The sequence below is a fragment of the Cucurbita pepo genome, chromosome LG03 (assembly GCF_002806865.2).
Source record: "Cucurbita pepo subsp. pepo cultivar mu-cu-16 chromosome LG03, ASM280686v2, whole genome shotgun sequence".
Taxonomy (NCBI): Eukaryota; Viridiplantae; Streptophyta; class Magnoliopsida; order Cucurbitales; family Cucurbitaceae; genus Cucurbita; species Cucurbita pepo.
This window is the reverse complement of record NC_036640.1, coordinates 8,926,266-8,953,212: the sequence shown is the minus strand read 5'-3', so window position 1 is coordinate 8,953,212 and position 26,947 is coordinate 8,926,266. Positions and strand designations below refer to the sequence as shown.

Here is a 26,947-nt window from a genome sequence, read left to right as displayed (position 1 = left end):
TAAATTAGAAAATCCTAAGACTGATATGGGAATAATTTTTTTATTTTGTTTTATATAGTAATTGAATGCACATTTTACGTTGTATAATATATTAATAATTATTATAAATTTAGAAGTAATAATATTAAATTAATTTAATGCATGCCCTCCAAATTATATTAAATTTGAAAACAATACTCCCTTCTCCACCGATGACGAATATTGACTGTCCGGTTTTCTAGGTTTTCTCACCAGATTTCCCTCCTTCCATTCTTCTCTTCTTCTTCTTCTTCTTCTTCTTCTTCTTCTTCTTCTTCTTCTTCTTCTTCTTCACTGACCACTGAATTTCAACCAGAGGAATCGATCCTCAAAGTTTCAGTCGCCATTGCCATTGTACAGCCGATGAACAAGGTAATAATTTACTCTGTACTCCGATTTTTTCATACTGCCATGACGTATATGATGTTCTGAGGTTACGAACTTATTCCATTTGATTTTGCGCAGTAGTGAAGTTTGTGGTGTTTAATTTTGAAATGTTTTCTTGTGGTTTAACTTCGTAGGCATTGTCGATAGGACTGATTTCTTTATGGCATATGATGCGTAGCTTGGAGGTTTGGTGTTTTCCGTTTCGTTTTAGGTGTGAGAGTGTGATGTTGAACAATTTTTGTTGGATTTGAGGTTATTAATGCGTTGAAGATTAGTGGTAATGGAGGACGGAAAGGATTTTGGCACTGTAATTCGAATTAATCAAACGAGATATCCTACAGTGAGGTCTCTTCAGTTCTTCTTAATTTTCATAGTACTCGGTCTTTTGGTTTCGATTATTAGTATGAATACCATTAAATATTTTGGAGTTGGAAGTGCTGCCCCTGTTGTATCGTCCTTCAATATTGTTCAGCCTGGCGTGGAAGGGCCAAGTGATATAGATAGTTGGATTAGTCCTTCTTCAAATCTCCTTCACAGTATGAGCGATCAAGAGCTACTATGGCGGGCTTCCTTGGTTCCTCAAGGAAAAGAGTATCCCTTCAACAGAGTTCGCAAGATTGCTTTTATGTTCTTGACAAAAGGGCCTTTGCCGATGGCCCCTCTTTGGGAACGGTTCTTCAAGGGTCATGAGGGGCTTTATTCCATTTATATTCATGCTACTCCATCATACATTGCTGACTTCCTGCCCTCATCAGTGTTTTATAGAAGACAGATCCCAAGTCAGGTACTAGCTTCTTTTTGTACTTTTCGGATGAAAGAATAAATTCCTTTAGTGTTCCTCTTTTAAGGCCTTTTTTGATTTATTTCATGAAAAAGCAAGAAATGTTTGAAAACCGAATATTTTTGTGGATATTCTTTGATCCTTTGTTAGAATTTGGATGGTGTTTTGTAATAAAGCTAATGGAGTAGTTCCCATTTGACCTCTCAGAATTGTATGCTTGCTTGAATTGATCCATTGCTTTTGCCTAACAACATTAAGAGTCTTATTTCTTTTGGAGGGCATACTTTCATAGCTATGTTTTGGCTTAATTTTCATTGGACTGTTTCGTTAGAAGGAAACCATAGAATTTTCTTTAAGAAGAAGAGACTTTTTCTTGAGCTTGTAGGATGATAATATTGTTTTTCGTAGCTTTTTCTTGGTCGAAAGTGTCCCGGGTCTGTTTAAGATTCATTTCACACTCATTGCTGATCCTTTCGCTGTCGGAGAATATTAAATTGAATCTTTTGATTGAAAATTTCTTTTCAAATTATCTTAAGAACCATTTAACAGTGTTTACTTGCCTAAGATTGAACTTTTCACCTTCTATTCTCGTTCTGTTGTCTAATTGAGAGCTAGAACATTCACACAGTGGTTTTTCTCTGGGTAGGTTACAGAGTGGGGCGAAATGAATTTGTGTGATGCTGAGAGGAGACTGCTAGCTAATGCATTGCTTGATATCTCCAACGAATGGTTTATTCTCCTGTCCGAGGCTTGTGTCCCTCTCCACAGCTTTACCACAGTGTATGACTATCTTGCGAGATCTCGCCACAGCTTTGTACACTCGTTCGATGATCCAGGACCCTATGGAAGAGGACGCTACAACAAGAACATGGCACCTAAGATTAACCTCACTAACTGGCGCAAGGGTTATCAATGGTTCGAAGTCACTCGCGAACTCGCGGTGAAGATAGTTAAAGATAAAACGTACTACTCTTTGTTTAAAAAGTATTGCAAACCAACTTGTTATGTCGACGAACACTACTTCCAAACAATGTTGAGCATGGAATCGCCAAATCTTCTGGCAAACAGAAGCCTTACCTTTGTGGACTGGTCCAGGGGTGGTGCTCATCCTGCTACATTTGGAAAGTATGATATCACAGAACAGTTTATTAAAAATCTTTTTGAAAACAAGAGATGCCTTAACAATGGTCAACCTTCTTTCTGTTTTCTTTTTGCTAGAAAATTTGCTCCAAGTGCCTTAGATCGGTTGTTAGACGTAGCTCACAACGTTATGGGGTTTTGACGAAACCTAGGCTTCAGAGAATTGTTTCATTTTTAGAAGAGGTTCTAATGGGACTTCTCATTAATCCTAGTTTAGAGAATTATAGTTTCTCTTCTCTTCTCTTCTCTTCTCTTCTCTTCTTTTAGTTATACAAAGCTGACATAAACACCCTAACATTTTATACAATTTAGAAATCATCTGATTATGCACTCTCCTCACCATCAAAAAGTTGAGGTCGACTCGTTCTTCGACTTGTCGGTAGAACTCGCACAATCTTCAGCAAGTCTCGAGAAGTTTCCCATTTTTCTCTCCCCGCACTCTCTCTCATTTTCACCGTGCCCTTGTTGGACAGGTTTGGAGAGCTCTCATCGTTCTCACCATTATGTTCAACCATCATCACCAAGAGACCTTGCATGAAGAAGAAGAAGAATCAGTTAGCTAGTCAATGGTCTAGTCAGGGTTACGTGGTTCAATCTAGTTTAGTCAACGGTCAACAATCTAATCAATGGTTTGGTCAATGGTCAGTGTAGTTCAACCTAGTTGGTGCATGAGTATTGGTTTTCTCAAACTTTTGGTCTTGTTCAAACTCAATTTATTGCTTGACACAGAATAAAATGTCTTAATCATGACACAAACACTTCAGGGTGGATGACAAGATTGTACCATACATGTTTGAATTTAGTGAGGCTTTATTGTATTTTCAATTTTAGAGTATTATTTTCAAGGTTTAAGTTACAATTAGTCAGTGATCATTATGATATTGATAGTCATGAGAGTTGAGCCTTTTCAATTGACCACATGTTATTCTTGTGTTTATTTTTAAGCCTATAAATAGTCATTCATGTTGTTCATCTAGTCAAAATTTTGGATATTAAAATGAAAGTTGCATCTGATGCTTTTTAAGCCATGAATGTGTTCCTTAACATTTCTTGCGTTTAAATTTGCATGATAAAGTCATTCAAGTAATCTTAATCAATTTATCTTGTCGAGTGATTCAAATCACGAACTTAGAAACGAGTTTTCTCTACTCTTGATCTTGGTTATCAAAGCAATTTATTCCAAAACTTTATTTTGAATTGATTTTTAACGTTTTTTGGGTTCTTCCATTATTTAGATTTGATGGTTTTATTGTTCAATAAAGTTGTTAGATCACGTCGAGAATATACGGATGACTAGGTCTTTACTGGTATCATATTGTTATATATGTGTGCACATACCGTTGTTTTATGAATTGTTTTGATACTCGTGCATACTTGAAAATGATATTTTGAATCAATATGAGACCGTTTGTATGGATGGAAATTTAAAATAGTTACATATTTGCATGCAAAAATTTAATAATTATCTATCTATATGCATAAAAATTACATTAGAACGTAAAACAATTACCTATATGTGTACATTGGACAACGTGACATGACATTGAAGGTAATCTACCTATTTGCATGCACTATATTATACCAAACAATTACCTATTTATGTGCATGGAAATTGAAACACTCGGTTGTGATTTTGACGTACAGAATTGTTCATCTGTGAGAGTTAAATAGTTTTAAACGATTTTTAGGTATTTTGACTTTGCTATATTTTGTGGCGTATGTATGCATATCTAAGCCCAATATAGGAGTTATGTAGTGAATATTTTTAAATACTCGAAATTTCTAAAGGTATTTTAGGTAAGGAAAACGACGTGCTAGGGTTGTTAGCTTTCATGTGAGACTGCCCTCAAATGCACCCAAATTTTAGTATGAGTTTGCAATTTGCATGTTTTCGTTGTCCGCTTTAAATATAACGTCAATATGCATTTGGTAATTAACTTGAATTGGTCTAGGGTCCTAGAACCTAGGTCGGTCTAGGATGTTAAGGACTTCTCCAAGATAGCTACCCCTTACTTAGATGACTAAGAATGAGATTTTGTTCACTTTGAGCGAAGATTAATGATTGTTTTTAAGAGCTCAAGCAAAGACTCGTTTTGTCTCTAATGCTTACCGTGCTGGTTTCGTAGTATATAGCAATGCCTCAAAGAAAGGATTCAGTTGCATTATGATGCAACATGATAAGGCTGCTGCTTACCCACCGTGATAATTGAAATATTATGTGCGTAATTAGCTAACGCATGATTTGGAGCTAGTAGCGGTAGAGTTTGTCCTAAAAAGATTTGGAGGCATTACTTGCACGAGGAGGAGATAGCCTAAACCTTCACAGGCCATAGAAGCCTTTAAATCATTTGGTTATATACCCACTCAAATATCTTCCTATAAATCATTTAGATAAAACCATTTATAACCATTATAAGTGAGTCATATTAAGGCATTTACTGATTATTATTTAAACATAATTTTTCTTAGGTCAAGCACGTACGGTTCAAGATTACATTAATAACTTTGATTTTTCATGCAATATATAATATTAAATTAAAAAATAAAAGTAATCAAAACTATTATTAAAAATTAAATAATTAATTACGAGTTTTTATGACATAGTTTCCAACCAGAGTTCGTTGATTTAGGCACATTTTGATATGAGTAGGTTCAAGGGTTATTTTAGCTTTCCTAGCACGATAGATTAGCCATAAACTGATTCTCTTATACATAGAAGGTTGTTGGTGAAAATGGGTTCGATTCCGATTATGTTGTTGTTAGCTAAATGGACCACTATTTTTAATGTTTTCAAATTTTAGATATGTGTGCATGTGGTTGTTCTATGAATTGTTGTGACGGTTGTGCATACATAAAAATGATATTTTGAACCAACATGGGACCTTTTGTATGCACGAAAACATAAGATAAATACTTATCTACATGCATAAGAATTATATTAGAATGCAAGATAATTACCTATGTGAACATGAGAATTACATTACAGTTTGTGATATTATCTCCGAAACAATTACTTTTAAGTGCGTAAATGTGATGTCCAACATTGGTTGGGAGGAGAATAGAACACCCTTTCTAACTGTGTGTAAACCTCCCCTAGCAGATGACTTTTAAAGCCTTGAGGGGAAGCCTGGAAGGGAAAGCCCAAATAGGACAATATGTGCTACCAGTGGATTTGGGGCGTTACAAATGGTATTAGAGCTAGACACCGGACGATGTGCCAGTCTTCTCGCTCTTCCCCGAAGGGGGATAGACACGAAGCGGTGTGCCAGTAAGGAAGTTGGGTCCCAAAGGGGGGGGTTGGATTTGGAGGGGATCCCACATTGATGGGAGTATAAGTGTGTGGAAACCTCCTTTTAAAGCCTTGAGCGGAAAGCCCAAAGAAGACAATAAAGCCTTGAGCGGAAAGCCCAAAAAAGACAATAAAGCCTTGAGGGAAAAGCCTGGGACTTTACAAATTTTACAGTTATTTTATGATTTTGACTTGAGGTAACTACTCATATGTGTGAATATAAGTTGACCAATTTTGAACGATTTTAAGTCCCTCGACTTCTCGACTTTACCATATTTGTTTATATATATATATATATATATATATATATATATATATATATATATATATGCATATCTAAATCCAACCGGAGTAGCCTCATTTCAATTATATACTTTAAAATGGTCCTACACGTTTTTTTTATTTGTTTTACAAAAAATTTACATTACATTATTCAATTATTTATTATTTATATAATAGTATATAATAATAAATTTTTATAATATAATATATATTTTTTTAAATAATCAAAATTATAAACGAACTTCTACTAGACTTTTTTTTTAGTCAAACCGATTCTTCCAATCTTTCATTATTTAGTTGATTTTTCTCAAAAACAAAACTGTGTGACTTCCTCGTTGAAATAGAGATATTGTTTATGGAACTTTCTACTTTTAAATTTATTTGAATGCATTTTTTTTATTTGCTTCTAAAAAATACCTCGAACAAAACTTAGTTATCCCATAAGTTTTTTTTTTTATTTGCTTCTAAAAAATACCCCGAACAAAACTTACTTATCCCATAAGTTTATGACTTCAAAACAGCACGTAGATAACTTGTCAGAATTTAGTGCAACTTATTTTAGTTTGAATTAATTATAGAATATATGATATTCGTAATCTTGAAAAGTATATTAGTTAGGAAATATATATGTAGATATTATTTAGGATCTTGTATCCTATTTCAAGGTCGTGAATATCAATGAAGATTAATATTGGATCCCAATACTTTTTCGTATTCTTAAATCTGTATTCTTTGGTTGACTAATAATATTTTTATATCTACTCACATTTTTGAGGGGTAGATATTGCGTCAGGTCTTAGGTTCTAGAAAGTAAGGTTATTACCCATAAGATGGGAGAAAAAAAAAAAACTTGTTGTGCACATGATCATGACTATTCCATAAATGTAAGAGAAATCCATCACAAGAAAAGGAAACGTTGTGCAGCGTTTCACCTTCTTGGAACATTTGGGCTGATTGATTTCGGGTAGGTACAACAACAGATGAAGCTTAAATGGAAAGAACAGAATACAGATGCTGTGGTAGGGGATTGACATTAGTACCAGCTCAATGAGATCATATAATCAAGCGGGTCGATAGGCAACTTACAATTCATCGTGTCGTTTTTCGTCTGGTAAAGTAACTTGTGAGGGGAGTTGAAGGAGATATCTTGTAGCCAATGATGCATGAAGAGCTGCGCCATAAGGGAGTGCATCTTCATTGATACGAAAGTAAGAGGAATGCGCGGAATCGAGCTGACCCAACGTTTCATTGTTCATTCCAAGAAAGAAGAAGTACCACGGGATCATCTCTTGGTAAAACGAAAAATCTTCAGATCCCATAACTGGTTTCATGTCCTTGACCTTGTCAGTGCCAAGCATATCTCCTGCAACATTTTGGAAGTGTTCGTGCAACTCGTTATCATTCACGGTTGGAGGGAAAAGAGGTATCTCATTCTCGAAAAAATCGACTGTCCCATTGCACCTGTGCACGGCAGCTTGTCCGATGATAACCTATAAAAGGAGCAAATGAGACTATCATGTCAAAGATTAACATATTAAGATGTAATAATGATAATGAGTGTCACAACCCAAGCCCACCGTTAATATATATTGTCTGCTTCGGCCCGTTACGTATCGCCGTCAGCCTCACGGTTTTAAAACGTGTATACTAGGGAAAGATTTTCACAACCTTACAAGGAATGTTTTGTTCCCCTCTCCAACCGATGTGGGATCTCACAATCCACCTCCCTTAGGGACCTAGCGTCCTCGCTGGCCAACCGCCCGATGTCTGGCTCTGATATCATTTGTAACAGCCCAAGTCCACCGCTAGCAAATATTGTCTACTTTGACTCGTTACGTATAACCATTAGCCTCACGGCTTTAAAACGCGTCTGTTAGGGAGAGATTTCCACACTCTTATAAGGAATGTTTCATTCTCTCCCCTCTACCAACCAAATGTGGGATCTCACAATTACTCTAGCAAATATCACTTTTCATCTAACTTGAGTACATTATTATGTTAACGGTAATCCTAAAGACCATTCTGTTCTCAGAAATCGAGTGTCAAATGCCAAACAGCCTTTTAAGGAAAAAAAAAAGCTGAAGAACTCAGTGAAAGTGTTCACTTTGCAACTCAAATTTGTATACCTCTTTAATACGTTGCTTAAGTTGAATCAAGCTACTCTTCAAGAAAGCTCGGAAAGTGCCACCTATTGCGACAGAATCTGGAATTACATTGAATGCACCACCTCCTTGAAACTTAGCAACTGTTACTACCTGCACGTTCCACTGTGTGAATAGGATTTCTTATTTGCAATAAAAGCAAGCTATTTGATTGTCAGTGCAACCTTCCTCGCAAATATATTTAGAAGCAGAGGATTGAGCACAAGGGTAATGCAGCAACAGCCCAACAAATAAATACATTAATACCATATACGTGTAACTATTTTAAGAAAATAGGAACATGGAGAGGACAATGCATTCCCTGATGTAACAGCCTAAGTCTACCGCTAGCTAGCAGATATTGTCCACTTTGGTCCGTTACGTATCGCTGTCAGCCTCACGGTTTTAAAATGCATCTGCTAGGGAGAGATTTACAATTAATGTGGAATCTGACAATCCACCCCTTTGGAGGCCAACGTCCTAGCTGGCACACCGCCTGGTGTCTAGCTCTAAAACCATTTGTAACGGCCCAAGCCCACTTCTAACAAATATTGTCTGCTTTGGTCTATTAGGTATCGCCGTCAACCTCACAGCTTTAAAACGTGTCTACTAGGGAGACGTTTCCACACTCTTATAAGGAATGCTTCGTTCCCCTCTCCAATCGATGTAGGATCTCACACCTGACCTAACTCTTCGGACAATATTTATCCATGCTTCTTAGAAATAAAATAAAATAAAATAATGACATTCTTGATACTTGGGAATAGAGCTAACTCTAATAGATCTCGTGTGCCTCAATTACAGGAATCCATAAGCACCCCCCCCCCNCCGTCATGTTAAGGGAATGCTTGCAAGATTAGCTTTTGTAGATGTTGTTGGTAAGGTTTTCATGAAATGTTTAACAATCTGATACCTTGACTGCATAATTCATCCAAACGAAATAGGAAAAGATAGCTTACCGGGGAATCTAGTGGATCAGCTTCTCTTGAAACAAGATGTTGTAAGCTAACAACCACGTTAGATGCAGCCACAATTGGGTCTATAGAATGCTGGGGAATTGCAGCATGGCCTCCTTTTCCGCTGATAACAGCTTCAAAGGCGCCGCTACCAGCTAACATGGGTCCTGGCCGTCCAGCCACTTCACCGAGAGGTATATAATGAGCAACATGCAAGCCAAAGATAGCATTGACATTATCCAACACTCCAGCTTCTATTATTTTCTTAGCGCCTCCACCTCCTTCTTCAGCTGGTTGGAAAACTAGTACAACTGTTCCCTGTTGAGTGAATAAAATCAAAGAATACTTACTTTTCTATAGGGATTTTGTTTGCACCTAACACATTTGTAGGGAAATTAATCCACGAGATGCATACTTACTTTCAACTCCTCACTATGCTTTTGAAGGATCTTTGCAGCACCTAATACCATCGCAACATGAGCATCGTGACCACAGGCGTGCATCTTCCCAGGAACCTTACTCTTATGCTCCCACTCCACCAATTCCTGTAAGAACCAAGTTTCACTCACTAAAAAATTCAAACAAATCCTGGAAAATTGCTGCTTAATTCACTGTCAAAGCATCAAAATATAACGAACAGAACAAGAGTACGATCATCGATGTTTTGGCATTTAATCAAACACCTGGCGTGCAAATTTCACTCTACATTGAAATATCAACTATAAGCAATCAGAAAAGAGTTCTTTATGTCAGCCAATCGATTCAAACCTGCATGGCAAGAGCATCCATGTCCGCTCGAATGGCCACAAAAGGGGGCTGACCAGAACCAATATAGCCGATGACGCCAGTATTTGCAACTGGGTATTTATAAGAAATGCCCAATTTATCTAACTCTGTTCTAATCAACTTACTGGTCTCGAATTCCTCATAACCAAGTTCTGGGTTCTCGTGAATTCTCCTACGGATTCCCACCATCCAATCAAACAGCTCGGGTTCCTTAGCAAATTGGAGGAACTTTTTAGGAATTTCTTTGAGCTTATTTGAGTCGGATGAAGAATCTGGATACACAAATGTTAAAACAAACAAATGAGCAATCAAAATCCAAGAAACCCACCTGAGTGAAGCCATGATTATTGGCTTCGCTGCAGAAACAAGAGATTGAAAGAGTGAAATTAAGAGTTGAAGAATAAAAGAAACGGTGAAGAGAAGAAGCTGAAGAGCGCTACTCTGTCAGAATTAATAAGAACATTTACTTACAGAGTGGCGTCCGCACCTCTTCTTCCACGTAATCATTTGCATTTCCAACGTGTTGGATTTCAATGATTTAAAATAATAAATTTTTGGTTAAATTTTTTAATATTTTACTTCAAAAAAATTCACTCATAATTCTATTCTTTATAATAAAAAAATTTAATGAAATGGTTTAATTAAATAAAAATTAATTTCAAGGGAACATTAAAACTATTTTTAAAACATTATTTATAGTATAATATTCATTTTTGGATTAAAAGTATTAATATTAAATTAAAATAAAGTTCCACAAAATTACACCTAGACGTAACAACTTACTTCTTTAAGCAAAGTTTCTTTCTATTAAATACTTGAAGAATTTAAAATGCCACCTAAGCGTAACAACTTATTTAAGCAAAGTTTATTTCTATTAAATACGTGAAGAATTGGAGTGATATGAGATAAAAATATAGACAAAATAGCCAACTTTCATAATAAAAGTACAAAAGAAATAATAATATAAATTACGTCTTTTTTACACTCGTACCATTTCAAGAATAAATATGATTAATGAAATTAAGTGATATTCCACATAAGTTGGGGAGGAAGACGAAACACCTCTTATAATAAGGGTATAGAAACCTTTCCCTAGAAACAGGCCATGTGGGTTACCTAGAGTCTTCTTCAGCTAATGATATCTCGATCCAGAAGCCTTCAGAGTGTTGGATGATGAAAGTCACACATCGACTAATTTAGGAAATGATCATGGGTTTATAAATAAAGAATACTCTCTCCATTGGTATAAGACATTTTTGGGAAGTCCAAATCAAAGCCATGAGAGCTTGTGCTCAAAGTGGACAATATCATACCATTGTGGAGAGTCGTGTTCGTCTAACATGGTATCAGAGCCATGCCCTAAACTTAATTGTGTCAATAGATTGGTAAATTCTCAAATGTCGAACAAAGGAGTCAAGCCTCCTCACTCTCTCCGTTGGTATGAGGCCTTTTGGGGAAGCTGACAATATCATATCATTGACTCTCTCCATTGGTATGAGGCATTTTGGAGAAGCTCAAAGCAAAGTCATAAGAGCTTGTGCTCAAAGTGGACAATATCATATAATTGTGAAGAGTCGTGTTCGTCTAACACAGAATATCTTTTCTATAGGCGTCTTGAGATGTATGGGGAATTCGTCATTGATAGATCTTGTCCAATGTCCTCTTTTCCTCGCCGCCGCCGATTCTTCCATGAAAGTGGATCGTCGCCGATTCTTTCGTGAAAGTGGAACTCTAACTCGAACGGTCCCTAAAATTTGCAAAATGATTTTAAACTGTCTTGATATATTGTTTATATTTAATTACTTTGAAAATAAATTTTACAAATTTTAATTAAACACCTTTTTTTTTTTTTTGGTGTGTGTGAGTGTTTAATGGAAATGAAATTAAAAATTATCGTTCTACTAATATTTATTTTAATCTTAATTTAAAAAATAAAGTTCCACGATCGTAAAATATAACCTAATCGATTATCCTTAAACTCTAAATCCTACGTATATTTTTAATAGAAATAAAATTTTAAATAATACATACTTCCAATTTTTGAAGAAAAAATGGTTTGAAATATATTATTATTTAAAATCAAACCCCAAATAAAATCTAATAAAATTAAACAGTATTTTTAATAATTTTGTAAATTTTGTAAATTATTTATATTTGAAGAAAAGTTGAGACATTTTAATTAATTAAATACCACTCAATATTAGTATGTGAGACTCTAAAAAAGCAGTATTTTTAATAATGTATTTACCTTTTTCTCTTTATTTTATCGGAAATTACATTCCTTTTTAAAAAATAAAAAGGACGGAGAATATTTAAAAGCGAAAACTCCAAACAAAAAAAAATGATAATAATAAAAAGCTGAAAGATAAGACAACGTACGATCCCAAAAAATAACAATAAACATTAAAATCGAGGAAGATATGCACCAAAAGGGGAAATTTTACTTTTAAATTTAAAATTTTGTTTAATAAATATAATCTTCGTTCAAATAAATTATAAAAAATCGATGAAAATTATAAAACATTACTAAATTAAAATGGTCGTTAAAATAATTTTAATAATCAACTTATTTTCACGTTGATTTTTTCATACCAATTTATATACGTGGTATTGTAAATGATATTATGTGTACACGATTGACAGTGAATTTTTATCTTATTTTAATAAAAAAAATTCTAAAAATATGACTTAAACGTAAATTCTTATTTTATAAATGAATAAAACAAGGTTTACATTAATTTAATTTAAATTTAAAATAAATGTTTAAAGTAACCATTAATAACTCAATTTATTATTATTATTATTATTATTATTATTATTATTTTAAGTTGGACGTTGAGTTGAGGTTAAAATGCACGTCCCTGTTTGTTGGGCAAACTAAAAAAGGGTAAAAATTGATTTAAAAGATTTTATTTTATCTTTCGAAATTATTGAAATTCTTCCCAAATGTATAAGCCCTTTCTTGCGATGCTTGATTAACAAGGAACGACCTAATTTAATTCGCTTTCTGCTCCGTTGATTCTCTGCTTTGTTGAAACTTTGAAGAATCTCCTTCTAAACAATTGACGAGGTGAATTGTTCTTCTTCTTTTCACAGTTCATCTCAAATTCAACGCCATTCAACACAACGTTATTTATTGTTTCTCTCTAAATGCCAAGTTGGGTGGATATCGGGTCAATGCATTTGTTTTCTGAGAGAATTTTTGAATTCTCTGATGGAGTTCTTAATGGGGATCGTGTGCCGGTTGCTGTTTATGATCTTTGAATTATGGAATTCTTGTAGCGACTGATTGGTCTTGCCGGCTTGAATTTGAACAAATGTTTTTTTAACAGTAATGATCACTGATAATCCTTCCTATAGTTAGTTTAGGTGCAATTGAATTATATTCTGTATGCTGCTGCATTTGGATTTTGATCTCTTAGGGATACTTTTGTGATGAACTGCATAATTTTTCTTTCTTCTTGCTTCTTGCTTCTCATTCTGGGTTGCTCTTTAAGTTCTAGATGTTCTGATGTTTCGTTCCTTCACTTTTTTATTTGTCTGCTTTTAGCTTCCGTGTTCATTTGACATCGATAAACAGGGGATGCTATTCATGATTTTCTTCGACCAATATTGATGGAGAAGAGATTTGTTGTCCCACATTAGTTGGAGAGGAGAATGAAACATTCCTTGTAAGGGTGTGGAAACCTCTTCCTAGTTAAAGCGGTGACTAGAGCTGTTACATTTGTTCACAAATAAATACAAACCTCAGGTGATATGGATGATGAGCAAACCAAACATGATGGTTTGACATTGTTCTCACGAGTACCTTTTTCAAGAAGGAAGAGAAAGAGAAACGACATCGAAAATATAGATGGGATTAGAAAGAAGCAGAATAAGGGTGTGAAAACAGTTGAGCAAGAGATTGAGTCAGTTGATATGATCTCGGAGTTGCCTGAATCTGTTATTCATCATATCTTGTCATTCATTCGAAGTGCAAAAGAGGCTGCTCGAATGAGTATCCTGTCGAAAAAGTGGAGAGATGCATGGAAGTCTTTCTCCATATTAACATTTGATGAACAAAGCTTTCTCAAGACAGAAGTCAATCTTGGTAGTGATCAGCGAAGGCAGATGTTTATTAACTCCATTGATAACTCCTTGCTAAGCCACCTTACACGAAACTTTGGCATTTACAAGCTAGTGTTCCGTGTAACGCCAAAGCTCATCCTGTATTTGAATCGGTGGGTTGGCATTGCGGGGTCAAATGGTTTAGGTGAGCTAGATATCCGTGTTGAGAAGTCACCCAGACATTACATTGTGCCACCATTTATGAACTCTATCAAGACTCTAACTGGATTGAGATTGCATGGTCTTAAATGGTCAAGTTTTGCAGCTTTAGAGTTCAATAATTTGCGAAAGCTGTATCTCCGAAGACTATACGTAGATCAGCAGATGATCGAGAAATTGGCGTCTACCAGTCCTTTAATTATGGATTTGAGAATTGTAGAATGTCGAGGATTAAAAAATTTGCAGATTTCGGGTTTTCGAAAGCTTGAAAGGGTTGACATGTATCAATGTCATGGTCTAAGAAGGGTTGAGCTCCAAGTTACTAGTCTGAACACATTTTGGTTTTGTGCAAAGAATTCATCACGTTGTAAACTTAACTTAGAGTCCTGCACATCCTTGAAGAGGTTGACATTAGAGAACCCATCTATGACAGATACTTTCCTTAATAAGCTACTTTTCAACTTTCCAGTCCTCGAGAAATTGATACTCAGCAGATGCAACAAGTTAAAGCATATTGAGATATCAAATGTCAAGCTCCGGAGTCTAGGCTTGAGAAGTTGCAACAATCTGAAAATTGTTGATATTGGTACTGTAAATCCTTGTTCATTAGACTATAAAGGCCACAATATGGTTTTTATGCTCGGTCAGTTGTGCCTAAAGGAGGCAAATTTTTCTTTCGGTTTGAATGAGAGAGACGGTGCAGCTGATATTCCGTGTCGAAATTTAGTCATCCATTCTTTTCTTCAATATTATTGTGAAGGTTTTACGATCATCGTCTGGTTTCATAAGGTAACAATGAGCTGTTCCTGTTTTTGCATACTTGTTCCTGCTAACAACAAGCTTAACGCATCATATGTTTCCTCTTTCTTGCATGTGATGGTGAATCAAGAATATTATAATTCATGACGAGAGCAAAGACATCCTCCTTCCTCCTCTCCCCCATCTCAAGCTTCATGTAATCAAGTCATCTACAGATCCCAAAGATTTATTAGACGGTTTGTTGACGACATGGCACCCGGAGAGGATAATCGTAGTGTCATCTCCTAGCAGCGATGTTCCAAAGGTAAATCTTTCATCTTAGCCGAGTACACGTTAATCAGCTTTGTACAAACCTCTAACAGCTCAAGCCCACTGCTAGCAGATATGGTCCTTGTTGGGCTTTCCCTTTCGGGCTTTTCTTTCAAGGTTTTTTAAAACGCGTCGGTTTGGGAGAAGTTTCCACACCCTTATAAACTATGCTTCGTTCTCCTCACCAACAGATATGGGATCTCACAATCTGCCCTGATTGGGTGCCCAGCATCCTCGCTGGCACTCGTTCCCTTCTTCAATCGATATGGGACCCCTCAATCCACCCCTCTTTGGAGCCCAACGTCCTTGTTGGCACACCACCTTGTGTCCACTCCCCTTTGGAGCTTAGCCTCCTCGCTGGCATATCACCTCGTGTCTGGCTCTGATACCATTTGTAACAGCCCAAACCCACTGCTAGCAAATATTTTCCTCTTTGGGCTTTCCCTTTCGGACTTCCTCTCAAGGTTTTTTAAAACACGTCTGTTAGGGATAGGTTTCAGTTTCCACATCCTTATAAATAATGCTTCGTTCTCCTCCCCAACAGATGTGGGATCTCACAAAACCTTACCCTACATTTTCTACATTAAACATTGACAAGCTACTCTTAATATGCAGGCGTTGCACAAAATAAAAGGAGTAGCGGACCCAAGCTGCTGCGGCTGCAACAGTTCAAACAGAAAATGCTGGTGCCATTTCTTGGAGGACGCCAAGATTGTGAACATTGCAGAAACTGAAGGTCTATCAGGTCAGTTTTATGGCCTGAAATTGCAGAATAGGGTAGACCAAATAACTTGTATGCGGCTACTTTGGGAGCCTTCTGTGCATTTTGGTAAAAGCATAGGGTCTGATTCATCACCAAACAAAAGACAGTGATGAAGGGCTATGAAGAAATGTTTCATACTAATTAACTTTAGAGTTATATTTGCTGCTTGCTTGGTAATCTGTATGTATTATGTACTATGAGTTCAAATTTCTTTTCCTTTATATAATATAATAAGTAAGTAGCATAACTTCAACATGGTTTTTGGTATATTACCGTTGAATTCAAACTTAAATTTCAGTACTAGAAAGAAAGAAAAAATGGGTTCACTTTTTTGGTTCAAAACACACATTTTAGTCCTAAAGTTTGAGAAGTTTGAGAAATGAATTGTAAATGATCTGTGTGTTAAATTGACCATTTAGGCAACTTTGGCGTTGCTGGTTGTACCCCTTAACAAGTTGTGATCTTATTCAAACCATATCTCCGCATAATTGTTGCATATGGTAAGTCATTATTTGTTGTAACAAACACAAAAGAGGAAAGATCTCCTTCGGTGGTCTCTTGAGACCAGTCGAAGAATAGACATTGATTATTGAAACAATAACACAACGAATGAAACTGGGTACCAATCGACACACTGACTTTTCTCTTTATACCCTAAAAATAGGAGGATAGAGAAAGCAATGATCACTCACGTTTTTTTTTTTTTTTTTTTTTTTTTTTTTTTTTTTNAAGTTTAACGCTAAAAGTTAAGTGTAAGCAGGATTATTTTAATGAATATCTATTTAAAATACATTCCATTTTTAAAATTTTAGTATATTGTTGAGGAAGAAATTATAATATATATATATATATATGAAGTGATTTTATTAATTATATATTAAAATATTTTTATTCAATCACTTTAAAGTGGATCTATATTTTGTAAAAGAATTTTAAATTAACATATTTTTAATGTACTTTTTATTTTAAAATCCTTTTTCCAAAATTTATTTCCAACAGACTGTTCGGAAGGATAAAAAAAGAGGAGGAGGTGAAAGAAAGATAATAAATCTACAAAAAAAAAAAGAAAAAAAAAAGTGTGTAATTTCAGGGACGAAGAAAGAAAGTAAAAACTGGAAGAAGGGAAAGATTGTATTTGCACATTGTTCTTCTTCAAGCACGCGTCACAGGGATCAACTTCATTTTCTCCCTCAAATTCTGCTCAGAATCCATTCCCAATTTCTCTATTGCTCTTTGTTTTCATGAGAATTCGATTCCACGCGCCACTGGAATGAGCTTATCTCTCTTATCCCCTGCCCTGCCCTGCCCTGCCCTGCCAGAAGTTTCGTCGGCAGTGGCTGATTAGAGAACCCACTCACAGGTGTTCGATCTCACTCTTCGGTTTTTGTCTACTGGGATTCTTGTAGCTGGAGCAAGGAATAGGAAGCTTGGGCCAAGGAATTTCTGCTTGGGTGTCCACTAAGATACTGTAAGTCTTCAATACTGAAATTATGGCCGAACTTTGCAGTTCATTTCCTGAATCTTGATATATTGAATGTTTAGAGATCGGGAAACAGCTTCCTTTAGCTTTTTGGTTACTGATTCTAATTTATGTCTTTATGAATTGCTGGTAATTCAAGATTTTGTGACATTTTTGCTTAGATTAAAGCCAGCCCAAGTTTGGAAAAAAAGAATGGTTGAAATCATGCCCTAGATTATGTGGAGAATTGTAAAACTCAGTCGACTTTGACGACTTGTACTTCTATATTTTCTGGAAGCGTACGTACCATGATATTTTCTACAGCCCCGTAGATTAGTGTCTTGAATCTAAAAGTTCTTTCGGAATTTAGAGTGATATGGTTTCCTTCTATTCCAGCAGAAACAAAATATTTCTAGGAACAGGCGAAATTGACATGCTGGATGTTGCTTCCGGTTGGTGGATTAGGTATGAATACCTCTATGGATGATNTTTTTTTTTTTTTGTTTGTTTGTTTCTACACTGTATTTATTATACTTTTAATTGATGACAGACCTGACCTTTATCAATAAAATATTGAAAATTTAAGGTCAAATGTGTAAAATAGTTCATAAATTTTGTATTTTGTCAAAAAAAAAAAAAAAAAAAAAAAAAAAAAAAAAAAAAAAAAAAAAAAAAAAAAAAANAAAAGAATTTTAAATTAACATATTTTTAATGTACTTTTTATTTTAAAATCCTTTTTCCAAAATTTATTTCCAACAGACTGTTCGGAAGGATAAAAAAAGAGGAGGAGGTGAAAGAAAGATAATAAATCTACAAAAAAAAAAAGAAAAAAAAAAGTGTGTAATTTCAGGGACGAAGAAAGAAAGTAAAAACTGGAAGAAGGGAAAGATTGTATTTGCACATTGTTCTTCTTCAAGCACGCGTCACAGGGATCAACTTCATTTTCTCCCTCAAATTCTGCTCAGAATCCATTCCCAATTTCTCTATTGCTCTTTGTTTTCATGAGAATTCGATTCCACGCGCCACTGGAATGAGCTTATCTCTCTTATCCCCTGCCCTGCCCTGCCCTGCCCTGCCAGAAGTTTCGTCGGCAGTGGCTGATTAGAGAACCCACTCACAGGTGTTCGATCTCACTCTTCGGTTTTTGTCTACTGGGATTCTTGTAGCTGGAGCAAGGAATAGGAAGCTTGGGCCAAGGAATTTCTGCTTGGGTGTCCACTAAGATACTGTAAGTCTTCAATACTGAAATTATGGCCGAACTTTGCAGTTCATTTCCTGAATCTTGATATATTGAATGTTTAGAGATCGGGAAACAGCTTCCTTTAGCTTTTTGGTTACTGATTCTAATTTATGTCTTTATGAATTGCTGGTAATTCAAGATTTTGTGACATTTTTGCTTAGATTAAAGCCAGCCCAAGTTTGGAAAAAAAGAATGGTTGAAATCATGCCCTAGATTATGTGGAGAATTGTAAAACTCAGTCGACTTTGACGACTTGTACTTCTATATTTTCTGGAAGCGTACGTACCATGATATTTTCTACAGCCCCGTAGATTAGTGTCTTGAATCTAAAAGTTCTTTCGGAATTTAGAGTGATATGGTTTCCTTCTATTCCAGCAGAAACAAAATATTTCTAGGAACAGGCGAAATTGACATGCTGGATGTTGCTTCCGGTTGGTGGATTAGGTATGAATACCTCTATGGATGATATGAACTTGATTCAGCAGGCACAGAGGCATCACTTGGTAGTTCGAGAGATTGGCGAAGAGATTGATTTGGAAATTGGACCTGGAGATGATGATCCATCATATGCTAGCACTCCTATAATTGGTGGACCTGCACGAGAACCATCTTCTGAAGATCACGACGAGAGTAAGCATGTGGTATTGGTTTCTCAGCTTTCCAATGATGACCAAGATATGTCAAAGACCCAACCATCCAAAAGGAAGAAGAAGGTTGTGAAAAGGTGGAGAGAGGAATGGGCTGATACGTACAAGTGGGCTTATGTTGATGTGAAGGATGGAACTGCCAGGATTTTTTGCTCTGTTTGTAAGGAGTATGGCAGGAAGCACAGGAGAAATCCTTATGGAAATGAAGGCAGCCGAAATATGCAGATGAGTGCACTTGAAGAGCACAATAACAGTCTACTTCATAAAGAGGCTCTTCGACTTCAGATGGCCTCCAAGGACAAGATTATTGTTGATAAACCAATATATGTAAAAGGTAGGGTTTTTCACATTTTTTATGTTCTTTACGTCATTTCTCCCCAATCTTTCGGTGAAATTAGGTTTTCAACTTTGGAGGCCACTGTTCTATAGAGAAAAAAGATAACATTCTTGAAACTTCTTGTTGACCCATTGTACTAATGATAAAATTAACATTTTGAAGATTGGTGCTTGTGTGTGCTTTTTACCATTCTCGTACTGGCATTAAATAAATATGAAGCTTTTTTGTAATATTTTCTTACATTTTTTGTCTTTTTATGGTCATTAACTGCTAATGAAGCTATCATGTCAAAATCTGCTGGATCGATCATTGAAGCTGCACTAAAAAGGGATCCTCACGAAGTTGAGTTCATACAAGCAGTACAAGAAACAGTTCATGCCTTAGAACGGGTTATTGCCAAAAATTCTCAGTAAGTTTACCTTGAATATATAATTTTGTGATGCTCCATTATTTACTATTAAAGAGCTGGAAATTATAAGTCTTATTATTTCAGCTATGTGAACATTATGGAGCGCTTGTTAGAACCTGAGCGCATGGTTCTTTTCCGAGTTCCATGGGTGGATGACAGAGGTGAGACACAAGTCAATCGAGGCTTTCGAGTTCAATTTAACCAGGCTTTGGGACCTTGTAGGGGTGGTCTTCGTTTTCATCCATCGATGAACTTAAGTATCACCAAGTTTCTTGGTTTTGAACAGGTAGCGAACTGGATACAGTTATTCATTTCCTATTTAAAAAAGGGGTATTCTGTTGTTAAATGTCACATTGTCAGTATAGATCTGTTCAAATTTTCTTATAAATGGGTAAAGGCTGATTATATTTACTTGGGGTTACTGCAATTTCTTTGACGTAAAATTTGATTTGACGTCTTGACGTGCCTGTGGCCAGGTTTTAGGGAGTAGTGGTTTTTGATGGTGTATTGCAAATTAGTCAATAAAGTTTCCTTTTGTTGAAGGAAATTTTAGAACAAGGGCTGCTGGTCATTTCTAAAAGGCACGAGGAAATATAACATAATCATATCCTAGTTGATTACCTTCTTGTAAATTTTATATGGATTTAAGGTTGTCAGCTGCCTTGTGTGTGTGTTGGGGGGTGGGGGTAAAAAGAAATACTTTTGTTAAAAAAACAAATACTGCCATAAAGCTAACAATAAATCCTCTTTTGGCCAAAAATCAACCAATTGGGTAAAAACTCTCCTCACATAGGGTGATGCTCTCCACTGGAACGTACTACATTCTCGTTCTTGTCATCTATCATCTTGATCTTTTATTCAATATGAAGTAAAACAACAGCTCACCATCCTAAGATAGAATGACAATTGAAATCCTAACAGATTTATCATACATGTTCATCCTACAGAGGTAGGCATCCCAACAATCTTTCCCCAGCCTGGTGTTATTTGTGCAAAACTGAGGAGACTTAGTAAAACCGTTTCTATGCTTAATCCTTTGCAGCATGGTTTTGGAAATCTTTGCTAAATTCTCTCTTGTGGAAAGAAACCATTCTTAAACGTGTCAAATCATTCTAGTTATTCTGTCAAGAAAGAATCTAATCTTTTTGGCTAATTCTTACGATAACTTTTTCGTTGGACCCTTCGGCTCAAGAGAAAAAAGAAGAATTTATTTCGGAGAAGAGAGGCCTTTTGGGGATAATGCAGTTTCCTTTCTTTCCTTGGTGCAAACTCTACGATATCTATATATATTTTGTAGCTACAACGTCATTTCTTTATATGTTAATTGGAGTTCTTTTTATAACTTGACACAGTGGGACCTCCCTAATTTTTCCTAAAAGATCTTTAACGAAGTTCGTTTCTAACAAAATCTTTGGTCCCTCCACAGACTTTAAAAAATGCATTATCACCGTACAAATTAGGAGGGGCAGCAGGTGGAAGTGATTTTGACCCGAAGGGAAAAAGTGATAATGAGGTAAACTGTATACTGTTATATGATGTCCTCTATTTCTAACATTTCTACAAATTGTAAAAGCCTCTTATAACTCAGCAGATTATGCGCTTTTGTCAAAGTTTCATAAACGAGATATATCGGTACTTGGGCCCTGATAAGGTAAATGGAGAAAATTGGCTTTTTATTCTTTGAATATCTATGTAAATTTTCAGGTTCAAGGTTCAGCATATAATGTGATGTGCTAAGTTGTAATTCTTATCAGGACCTTCCTTCTGAGGAGATGGGAGTTGGTACTCGAGAAATGGGATATCTTTTTGGACAATATAGACGGTTAGCAGGTCATTTCGAGGTACTTTAAAACTCTTATGTACCAAAAAAACATTTTTTCATCTGATGTCAATAATGGAATATAGAAGGCAAAAACAGCGTGATTATCTTGTTCCCTGCTTTACACTTTATTATTCTGAAATTTAAAGGAAGTGGTGTATTGGGATAAAATTTCAGAAAGATTATTCAGTCAGAAAAGTGTAGTTTGATGATGGGCTTATAAAATCATTTTATGACCTGTTATGGACTTGATACCCATGAGCATAACCTGCTCAACAACTCATCATATATTGCAGATTACACTGTGAATGAATTTCATTTTAAGGTATATAGCTGTCCTTGAAAAGAAACCTAAGATATTTGTTATGGATTCTTACTCATGCAGGGAAGTTTTACAGGACCAAGGATATTTTGGTCTGGGTCTAGCCTCCGAACAGAAGCTACTGGATATGGTCTGGTAATTAACATTATATCTTTTGGATACTCTATCTATATGGTGGCCAGGTTTCAATAGGTTCAGATATAGCCTGATCTTGGCTTCTTAGATGGGTTGAAGTATCTCTGAACACTTAAAGTTTGTATATGTATTGTTTTTGACAATTTTCTCATGCACATGCAGGTTTTCTTTGCACAGCTTATACTAGCAGACATGAATAAAGAACTCAAGGGATTAAGGTTTAATACCCATCACTGGATTCTCTCATTAGAATCTAGGAGTTATTTTACCACTTAGTATAGAAGTACTTCATTTAGTGGCTCATTTATGCCGGTGTTAAATGTATTTGTCATGCATTTTGGCTTTTTAGAGTTCTATCTTCATAAATTAAGCGGTGCCTCAAAGCTTTATCTTTGATGTAAAATCCTCTTACGAATTTTTACTCCAGATGCGTTGTAAGCGGTTCTGGGAAGATTGCGATGCATGTTCTTGAAAAGCTTATTGCTTATGGTGCCCTCCCCATTACTGTCTCAGGTGATTCTCAAAACTTTCTTTGAACCATGACCTACATAATGGGGTAAAAAGCACTGTAGTACCTTTCTTCTAGCTTTGTAGGTCTTCTTCATTTTCATTTCCAAGTTTTCACAACTAGGTGAAGGAATTGTTCATCCTTCTTAAGTTCTTTTTTGGCTAGAAGAAATTTAAGAGGCTTTACGCATTAACTTTTGGCTCTTGCATGATGGAGAAGGCTCTTGTATTTTTTATTTGAAGACTAGTATGTACTGCTAGTTAGAATGAGTTGTGTGGAGGTCTCTAATTATTATTTGTTATTTGTTTTAATTATGTCTTTCTTTCATTTTAAAGCGTCATCTAACTGTGTGCATTGCATTCAGCCAAAATATTTTCAGAAAGCGTCACATAATGGAGACATTGGACTTTCTGCTAAACATGTTTTAAAACCCACAACATTGACTTGATTTTGTTGTTAAACTAGGCAGGAGATGTAAGTTTCTACATCGATACTTAGCCTTCCAGCGGATTAGTCATTATGATTATGTTCTTAATTATGCTGTGATTTAAAGTTTCACAGGGATATTTACTTTTTTTTTTTTTTTAATGATCTCTAAACATAATTTCTTAGAGTTGGATTCCCAGCAACATAGCAACATCTATGGTTCTATCTGAGTTAGATTTGTTTGAATATTCTAATAGATTGATAATTAGATGAAAAGAGAAGTTTCTTTCTCGTCTTATATTAGCTACAACTTAAAATAGAATCAGTTTCGAAAATAAAGGTCTTGCTGTTTCTTGGTATTTGCAACTGCTATGAAGAGAACATATAGCTTGTTCTTTTAACATGTTACAATCAAATATTTCTCAGATTCAAAGGGATATTTAGTGGACGAAGATGGATTTGACTACATGAAGATATCCTTTTTGAGAGACCTCAAGGCTCAGCAGAGAAGTTTAAGGTGTGTTCTTACATTTACGCCATTTTGTTTCAACATTTTTTTGCTATCATTTTAGTAGCTCATATTTCTATACTGTGCAATGTGGTATGCTCAGGGACTATTCGAAGACTTATGCTCGATCAAAGTATTATGATGAAGCTAAACCTTGGAATGAAAGGTGTGATGTTGCGTTTCCTTGTGCTTACCATAATGAAATTGATCAAGCCAATGCCATAAACCTGATTAATTCTGGCTGTCGTATTCTAATAGAAGGTAGTAAACACTATTTTAGTTTTTATTTCCATGTCTCCCCATCTTTTTTTCAAATTTTATTTTAGTGCTTACTGATGGCCACTTGCTGGTGCCTTTTCCCCTAGGTTCAAATATGCCCTGTACTCCTGAGGCTGTTGATGTGCTGAGAAAAGCTAATATTCTCATTGCTCCTGCAATGGCTGCAGGTGCTGGAGGGGTGCGATTCACTTCATCCACTCTGTATATGATCATTGTGCTACAAATATCTAATAGGAACTAGTTTTTCTCACAAATAATAAATATAGATTTCTGTGCATTATTTGAGCTCAAAGTTGAGATAATTTTTTTAAGAGAAATTTTTGGTTAAGGAAAAATTGTTTTGATTGATGTGGGTTTGATTGTCGACTCACTTTGAAATAGGAGAATGGTCTCTTCTGGGAGCTTCACATAAGAAAGCCATTGATGCCTAAAAAAAAAAATTAAACTATGATCAGAATTTGTGGGCACTGGATGATAAGCTCTCATACCTTATGTTACATGGTTAAAATTACAAAATTCTCTTAAAACATTGCCAGGCAACTAATTTCTCTATGGTTCTTGAGAAGATTTTGATCTTAAGCACTAGTTATGAAGTTTCACAATTTACCCTATTGTTTTAAGCGTCACTGGTTTCCAAATATTGTCACCATGTTGAAGTGAATGTCTTTAGAACACAAGGACACGGTTGTAAACAGATCTGTTTCAGTAATGTCGTTGTTGTCTTGAATATCATGTTTAGAATTAAAATTAGATGCACTGAAAGAATCTATGGTTCAATAATATGAAGAACTGGAATTAGCATTCATGATTAAACTCTTCGCATAACATTGGCCTTCCAAATATTCTAGTTTCAAATTTAGTTGCAATGCGTCAGACGTTTGATTCATAAGCTTAAGGAGAATTAATCTGTCAGGTGGTTCTGGATCTTTGAATTTTTCTTGCTTATTAAAAATTTAAGCTCATCTGGTTATTTTTGCTTCCTTGTTGCAGGTTGTTGCTGGAGAACTTGAATTAAACCATGCGTGTAATCTGATGCATTGGTCTCCGGAGGACTTTGAATCTAAATTGCAGGTGAGGGTCATCTTTTAGCCTGTCTTCTAGTGAGATTATTCAATTAAGGGAAATACTTCTGGATTTCTTCTTTGCCAGATTCAATTAATCAACATTGTGCATGTTGTCAAACCTTCAAAGTTCTTTCCTTTCTGAATTTCGTATCAGTGATGAGAACCACAACTGAATCGATGTACTCGATATGATCAATCTAACATGATGCCAGTACATTTAAGAATGTAAAATCTATTGATCTGATATTTTCTGCTGGATGGACTCTGCATGAAATATACTGTTCTATGCTCATTCATCTAGAACTTGAATTTATTAATTCTAAAGATTAAAAAAAAAAAAAAAAAAAAAAAAAACAANTGTTGGTTGTCTGCGGATTTGAAAATTAATTTCGTAACCAACCATGTGAAGGTTATCATACCCATCATATGCTCGAGCTTGCAATTAAATTTCATATTCATTTTATTCTCCGGTTGTTGAAATCTTGTTTATGGTTTTCCCATCACTTCAACTTGCAGGAAGCTATGAAACAGACTTACCAGAGAGCCCTCAAGGCAGCAGCTGATTTTGGTTACCAAAAAGAGAGTCCTGAGTGAGTTCTACTCCAATTCAGCTCCATAATGTGATTGCTAAAATGATTATCCGCTTTGAACTGTTGGTTTGATCGAGAGGGGAAGTAGTTAAAAACAATGAGAAGTAAAGAATAGCACCCAACAACCTCGTTCACCATTTTTCGCTTGATTTCTTACTTTTCCCGCTGTTTATCTAAGCACACAAGTCGAGTATCTTGTGCTTGATTAAATATATGTGTATCTATATATTGATGAGGTTTGTTTTTCTGAAACCTTATGTTGTTTTCATCTGCTTGATAATAATAGGGCTCTTGTACACGGAGCAGTCATTTCTGCTTTTCTGACTGTTGCTCAAGCCATGACTGATCAAGGTTGTGTATGATAGACATTGAGCCCAAAAGATGCTTTCTTCTCCTGTGCCTAATACAAAGATGTCCCTCAGAAGTGCCCTCGATGGCGAGCCATGTATCGTACCACCACGGATTACAAGATCAGGTACTAAAATATACGACACCATTTTCTGGATCATATACACACCATGCCATACCCCTGGGATTCCAGAGGGCTCAAATTGTTGAAATTAAGATTCCAACTTGTTGTAAAGTACCATTGCAGCGTAGGGTAGGGAAAGGCCTCAAGATTTCTGAACTGCCTATATATATATATCTATATATATATATATATATGTGGTTGTTACTCTCTTGTAATACATAGAGATGGGAAATAAAAATTTATTCATCTTCATCAAGCTCTTCCTTGAAGGCTCTGCCTCTGTTGCTGTTTGAAATTTTTACATGGTTCAATCTTTATGTCTGCCGGGTTGTTATGTTTATGATCGGATTAACAACATCACTACCACTTTTGAAGCCAAAACTACCTTAGTATTTATTTTTCATTTATGCATGAGAAATAATTAAAGAATAATTCCAAAAACAAAAAGGGGAAGAGAATGGTTGAAGAATATAATTAAAGGATATTGGTACTTTCTAATTAATATTAATTTGAAGAACATTTTAATAATGTTACAAAAGAAAAGAAAAGGCATGATTATTGCTGCAGCAAGATTCTGTGCAAGATATCACAACTCACCCACTAAAATAGCTCGACTCAACCAAGATATCACAACTCACCCACTAAAATAGCTCGACTCAACCGCTAGCAAACTTTTCTTTCAAAGGTTTGCCATCAAAGATTTTAAAACGGTTAAGGAGAAGTTTTTCCACTCGTTCTCCTACCGCTGATGTGAGATTTTATACACAAAATTTATACACACGATTCTCTACTATGGTATAATATTGTCCACTTTGAGCATGCTCTCACGTACCAATGGAGACCATTGGAGGTAGT

General features: G+C 35.5%; 4 protein-coding genes across 10 annotated transcripts; 3 read left to right on the top strand and 1 right to left on the bottom strand.

Moving 5' to 3' along the window:
* The first annotated feature begins 152 nt into the window (after positions 1–152).
* Positions 153–2,563, top strand: LOC111791361. The gene is made up of 3 exons (XM_023672660.1): positions 153–390; positions 540–1,189; positions 1,833–2,563. The coding sequence occupies exons 2-3, from the start codon at positions 686–688 to the stop codon at positions 2,466–2,468; spliced, it is 1,140 nt and encodes a 379-aa protein (XP_023528428.1). The 5' UTR covers positions 153–390; positions 540–685; the 3' UTR covers positions 2,469–2,563.
* A 4,169-nt stretch (positions 2,564–6,732) lies between these two features.
* Positions 6,733–10,226, bottom strand: LOC111791360 (IAA-amino acid hydrolase ILR1-like 4). The gene is made up of 5 exons (XM_023672659.1): positions 9,763–10,226; positions 9,414–9,539; positions 8,998–9,312; positions 8,024–8,152; positions 6,733–7,387 (listed from the first exon to the last, which is right to left on the bottom strand). The coding sequence occupies exons 1-5, from the start codon at positions 10,120–10,122 to the stop codon at positions 6,980–6,982; spliced, it is 1,338 nt and encodes a 445-aa protein (XP_023528427.1). The 5' UTR covers positions 10,123–10,226; the 3' UTR covers positions 6,733–6,979.
* Positions 10,227–12,718: 2,492 nt separating this feature from the next.
* Positions 12,719–16,130, top strand: LOC111791359 (putative F-box/LRR-repeat protein At5g02700). Of its 2 annotated transcripts, XM_023672658.1 has the most exons (4): positions 12,719–12,850; positions 13,331–14,835; positions 14,936–15,109; positions 15,730–16,130. In XM_023672658.1, the coding sequence occupies exons 2-4, from the start codon at positions 13,537–13,539 to the stop codon at positions 15,985–15,987; spliced, it is 1,731 nt and encodes a 576-aa protein (XP_023528426.1). In that variant the 5' UTR covers positions 12,719–12,850; positions 13,331–13,536; the 3' UTR covers positions 15,988–16,130. The 2 variants fall into 2 exon arrangements, with proteins under 2 accessions (XP_023528426.1, XP_023528424.1); XM_023672656.1 differs by having other exon boundaries at positions 12,719–14,835.
* A 2,040-nt stretch (positions 16,131–18,170) lies between these two features.
* On the top strand, positions 18,171–26,332 carry LOC111791357 (NADP-specific glutamate dehydrogenase-like). 6 transcript variants are annotated; one of them, XM_023672652.1, is made up of 17 exons: positions 18,171–18,564; positions 18,738–18,854; positions 18,955–19,557; positions 19,840–19,969; positions 20,054–20,255; positions 21,396–21,482; positions 21,561–21,620; positions 21,724–21,810; positions 22,174–22,245; positions 22,408–22,463; positions 22,673–22,758; positions 23,606–23,696; positions 23,791–23,948; positions 24,053–24,144; positions 24,957–25,037; positions 25,547–25,620; positions 25,907–26,332. In XM_023672652.1, exons 3-17 carry the CDS (start codon positions 18,996–18,998, stop codon positions 25,980–25,982), a joined length of 1,914 nt encoding a protein of 637 aa, XP_023528420.1. In that variant the 5' UTR covers positions 18,171–18,564; positions 18,738–18,854; positions 18,955–18,995; the 3' UTR covers positions 25,983–26,332. The 6 variants fall into 6 exon arrangements, 5 of the variants coding, with proteins under 5 accessions (XP_023528420.1, XP_023528421.1, XP_023528422.1 ...); XM_023672653.1 differs by having other exon boundaries at positions 18,952–19,557; XM_023672654.1 differs by lacking the exon at positions 18,738–18,854 and having other exon boundaries at positions 18,171–18,568.
* The last annotated feature ends 615 nt before the right edge of the window (positions 26,333–26,947 follow it).

Bases quoted from the DNA above. Each gene is read 5' to 3' on its own strand.
- LOC111791360 (XM_023672659.1), bottom strand. From the start codon at position 10,122: ATGGCTTCACTCAGGTGGGTTTCTTGGATTTTGATTGCTCATTTGTTT. The intron at 9,540-9,762 runs GTTTGAATCGAT...TGGTTCTTACAG, and splicing joins TGGATGCTCTTGCCATGCAG to GAATTGGTGGAGTGGGAGCA. The intron at 7,388-8,023 runs GTATACAAATTT...CTCCTTTTATAG, and splicing joins TTAAGCAACGTATTAAAGAG to GTTATCATCGGACAAGCTGC.
- LOC111791359 (XM_023672658.1), top strand. From the start codon at position 13,537: ATGGATGATGAGCAAACCAAACATGATGGTTTGACATTGTTCTCACGA. The intron at 14,836-14,935 runs GTAACAATGAGC...TGGTGAATCAAG, and splicing joins TCATCGTCTGGTTTCATAAG to AATATTATAATTCATGACGA. The intron at 15,110-15,729 runs GTAAATCTTTCA...CTTAATATGCAG, and splicing joins CTAGCAGCGATGTTCCAAAG to GCGTTGCACAAAATAAAAGG.
- LOC111791357 (XM_023672652.1), top strand. From the start codon at position 18,996: ATGTTGCTTCCGGTTGGTGGATTAGGTATGAATACCTCTATGGATGAT. The intron at 23,949-24,052 runs GTAGTAAACACT...CTTTTCCCCTAG, and splicing joins CTGTCGTATTCTAATAGAAG to GTTCAAATATGCCCTGTACT. The intron at 25,038-25,546 runs GTGAGGGTCATC...TTCAACTTGCAG, and splicing joins ACTTTGAATCTAAATTGCAG to GAAGCTATGAAACAGACTTA.
- LOC111791361 (XM_023672660.1), top strand. From the start codon at position 686: ATGGAGGACGGAAAGGATTTTGGCACTGTAATTCGAATTAATCAAACG. The intron at 1,190-1,832 runs GTACTAGCTTCT...TTCTCTGGGTAG, and splicing joins GAAGACAGATCCCAAGTCAG to GTTACAGAGTGGGGCGAAAT.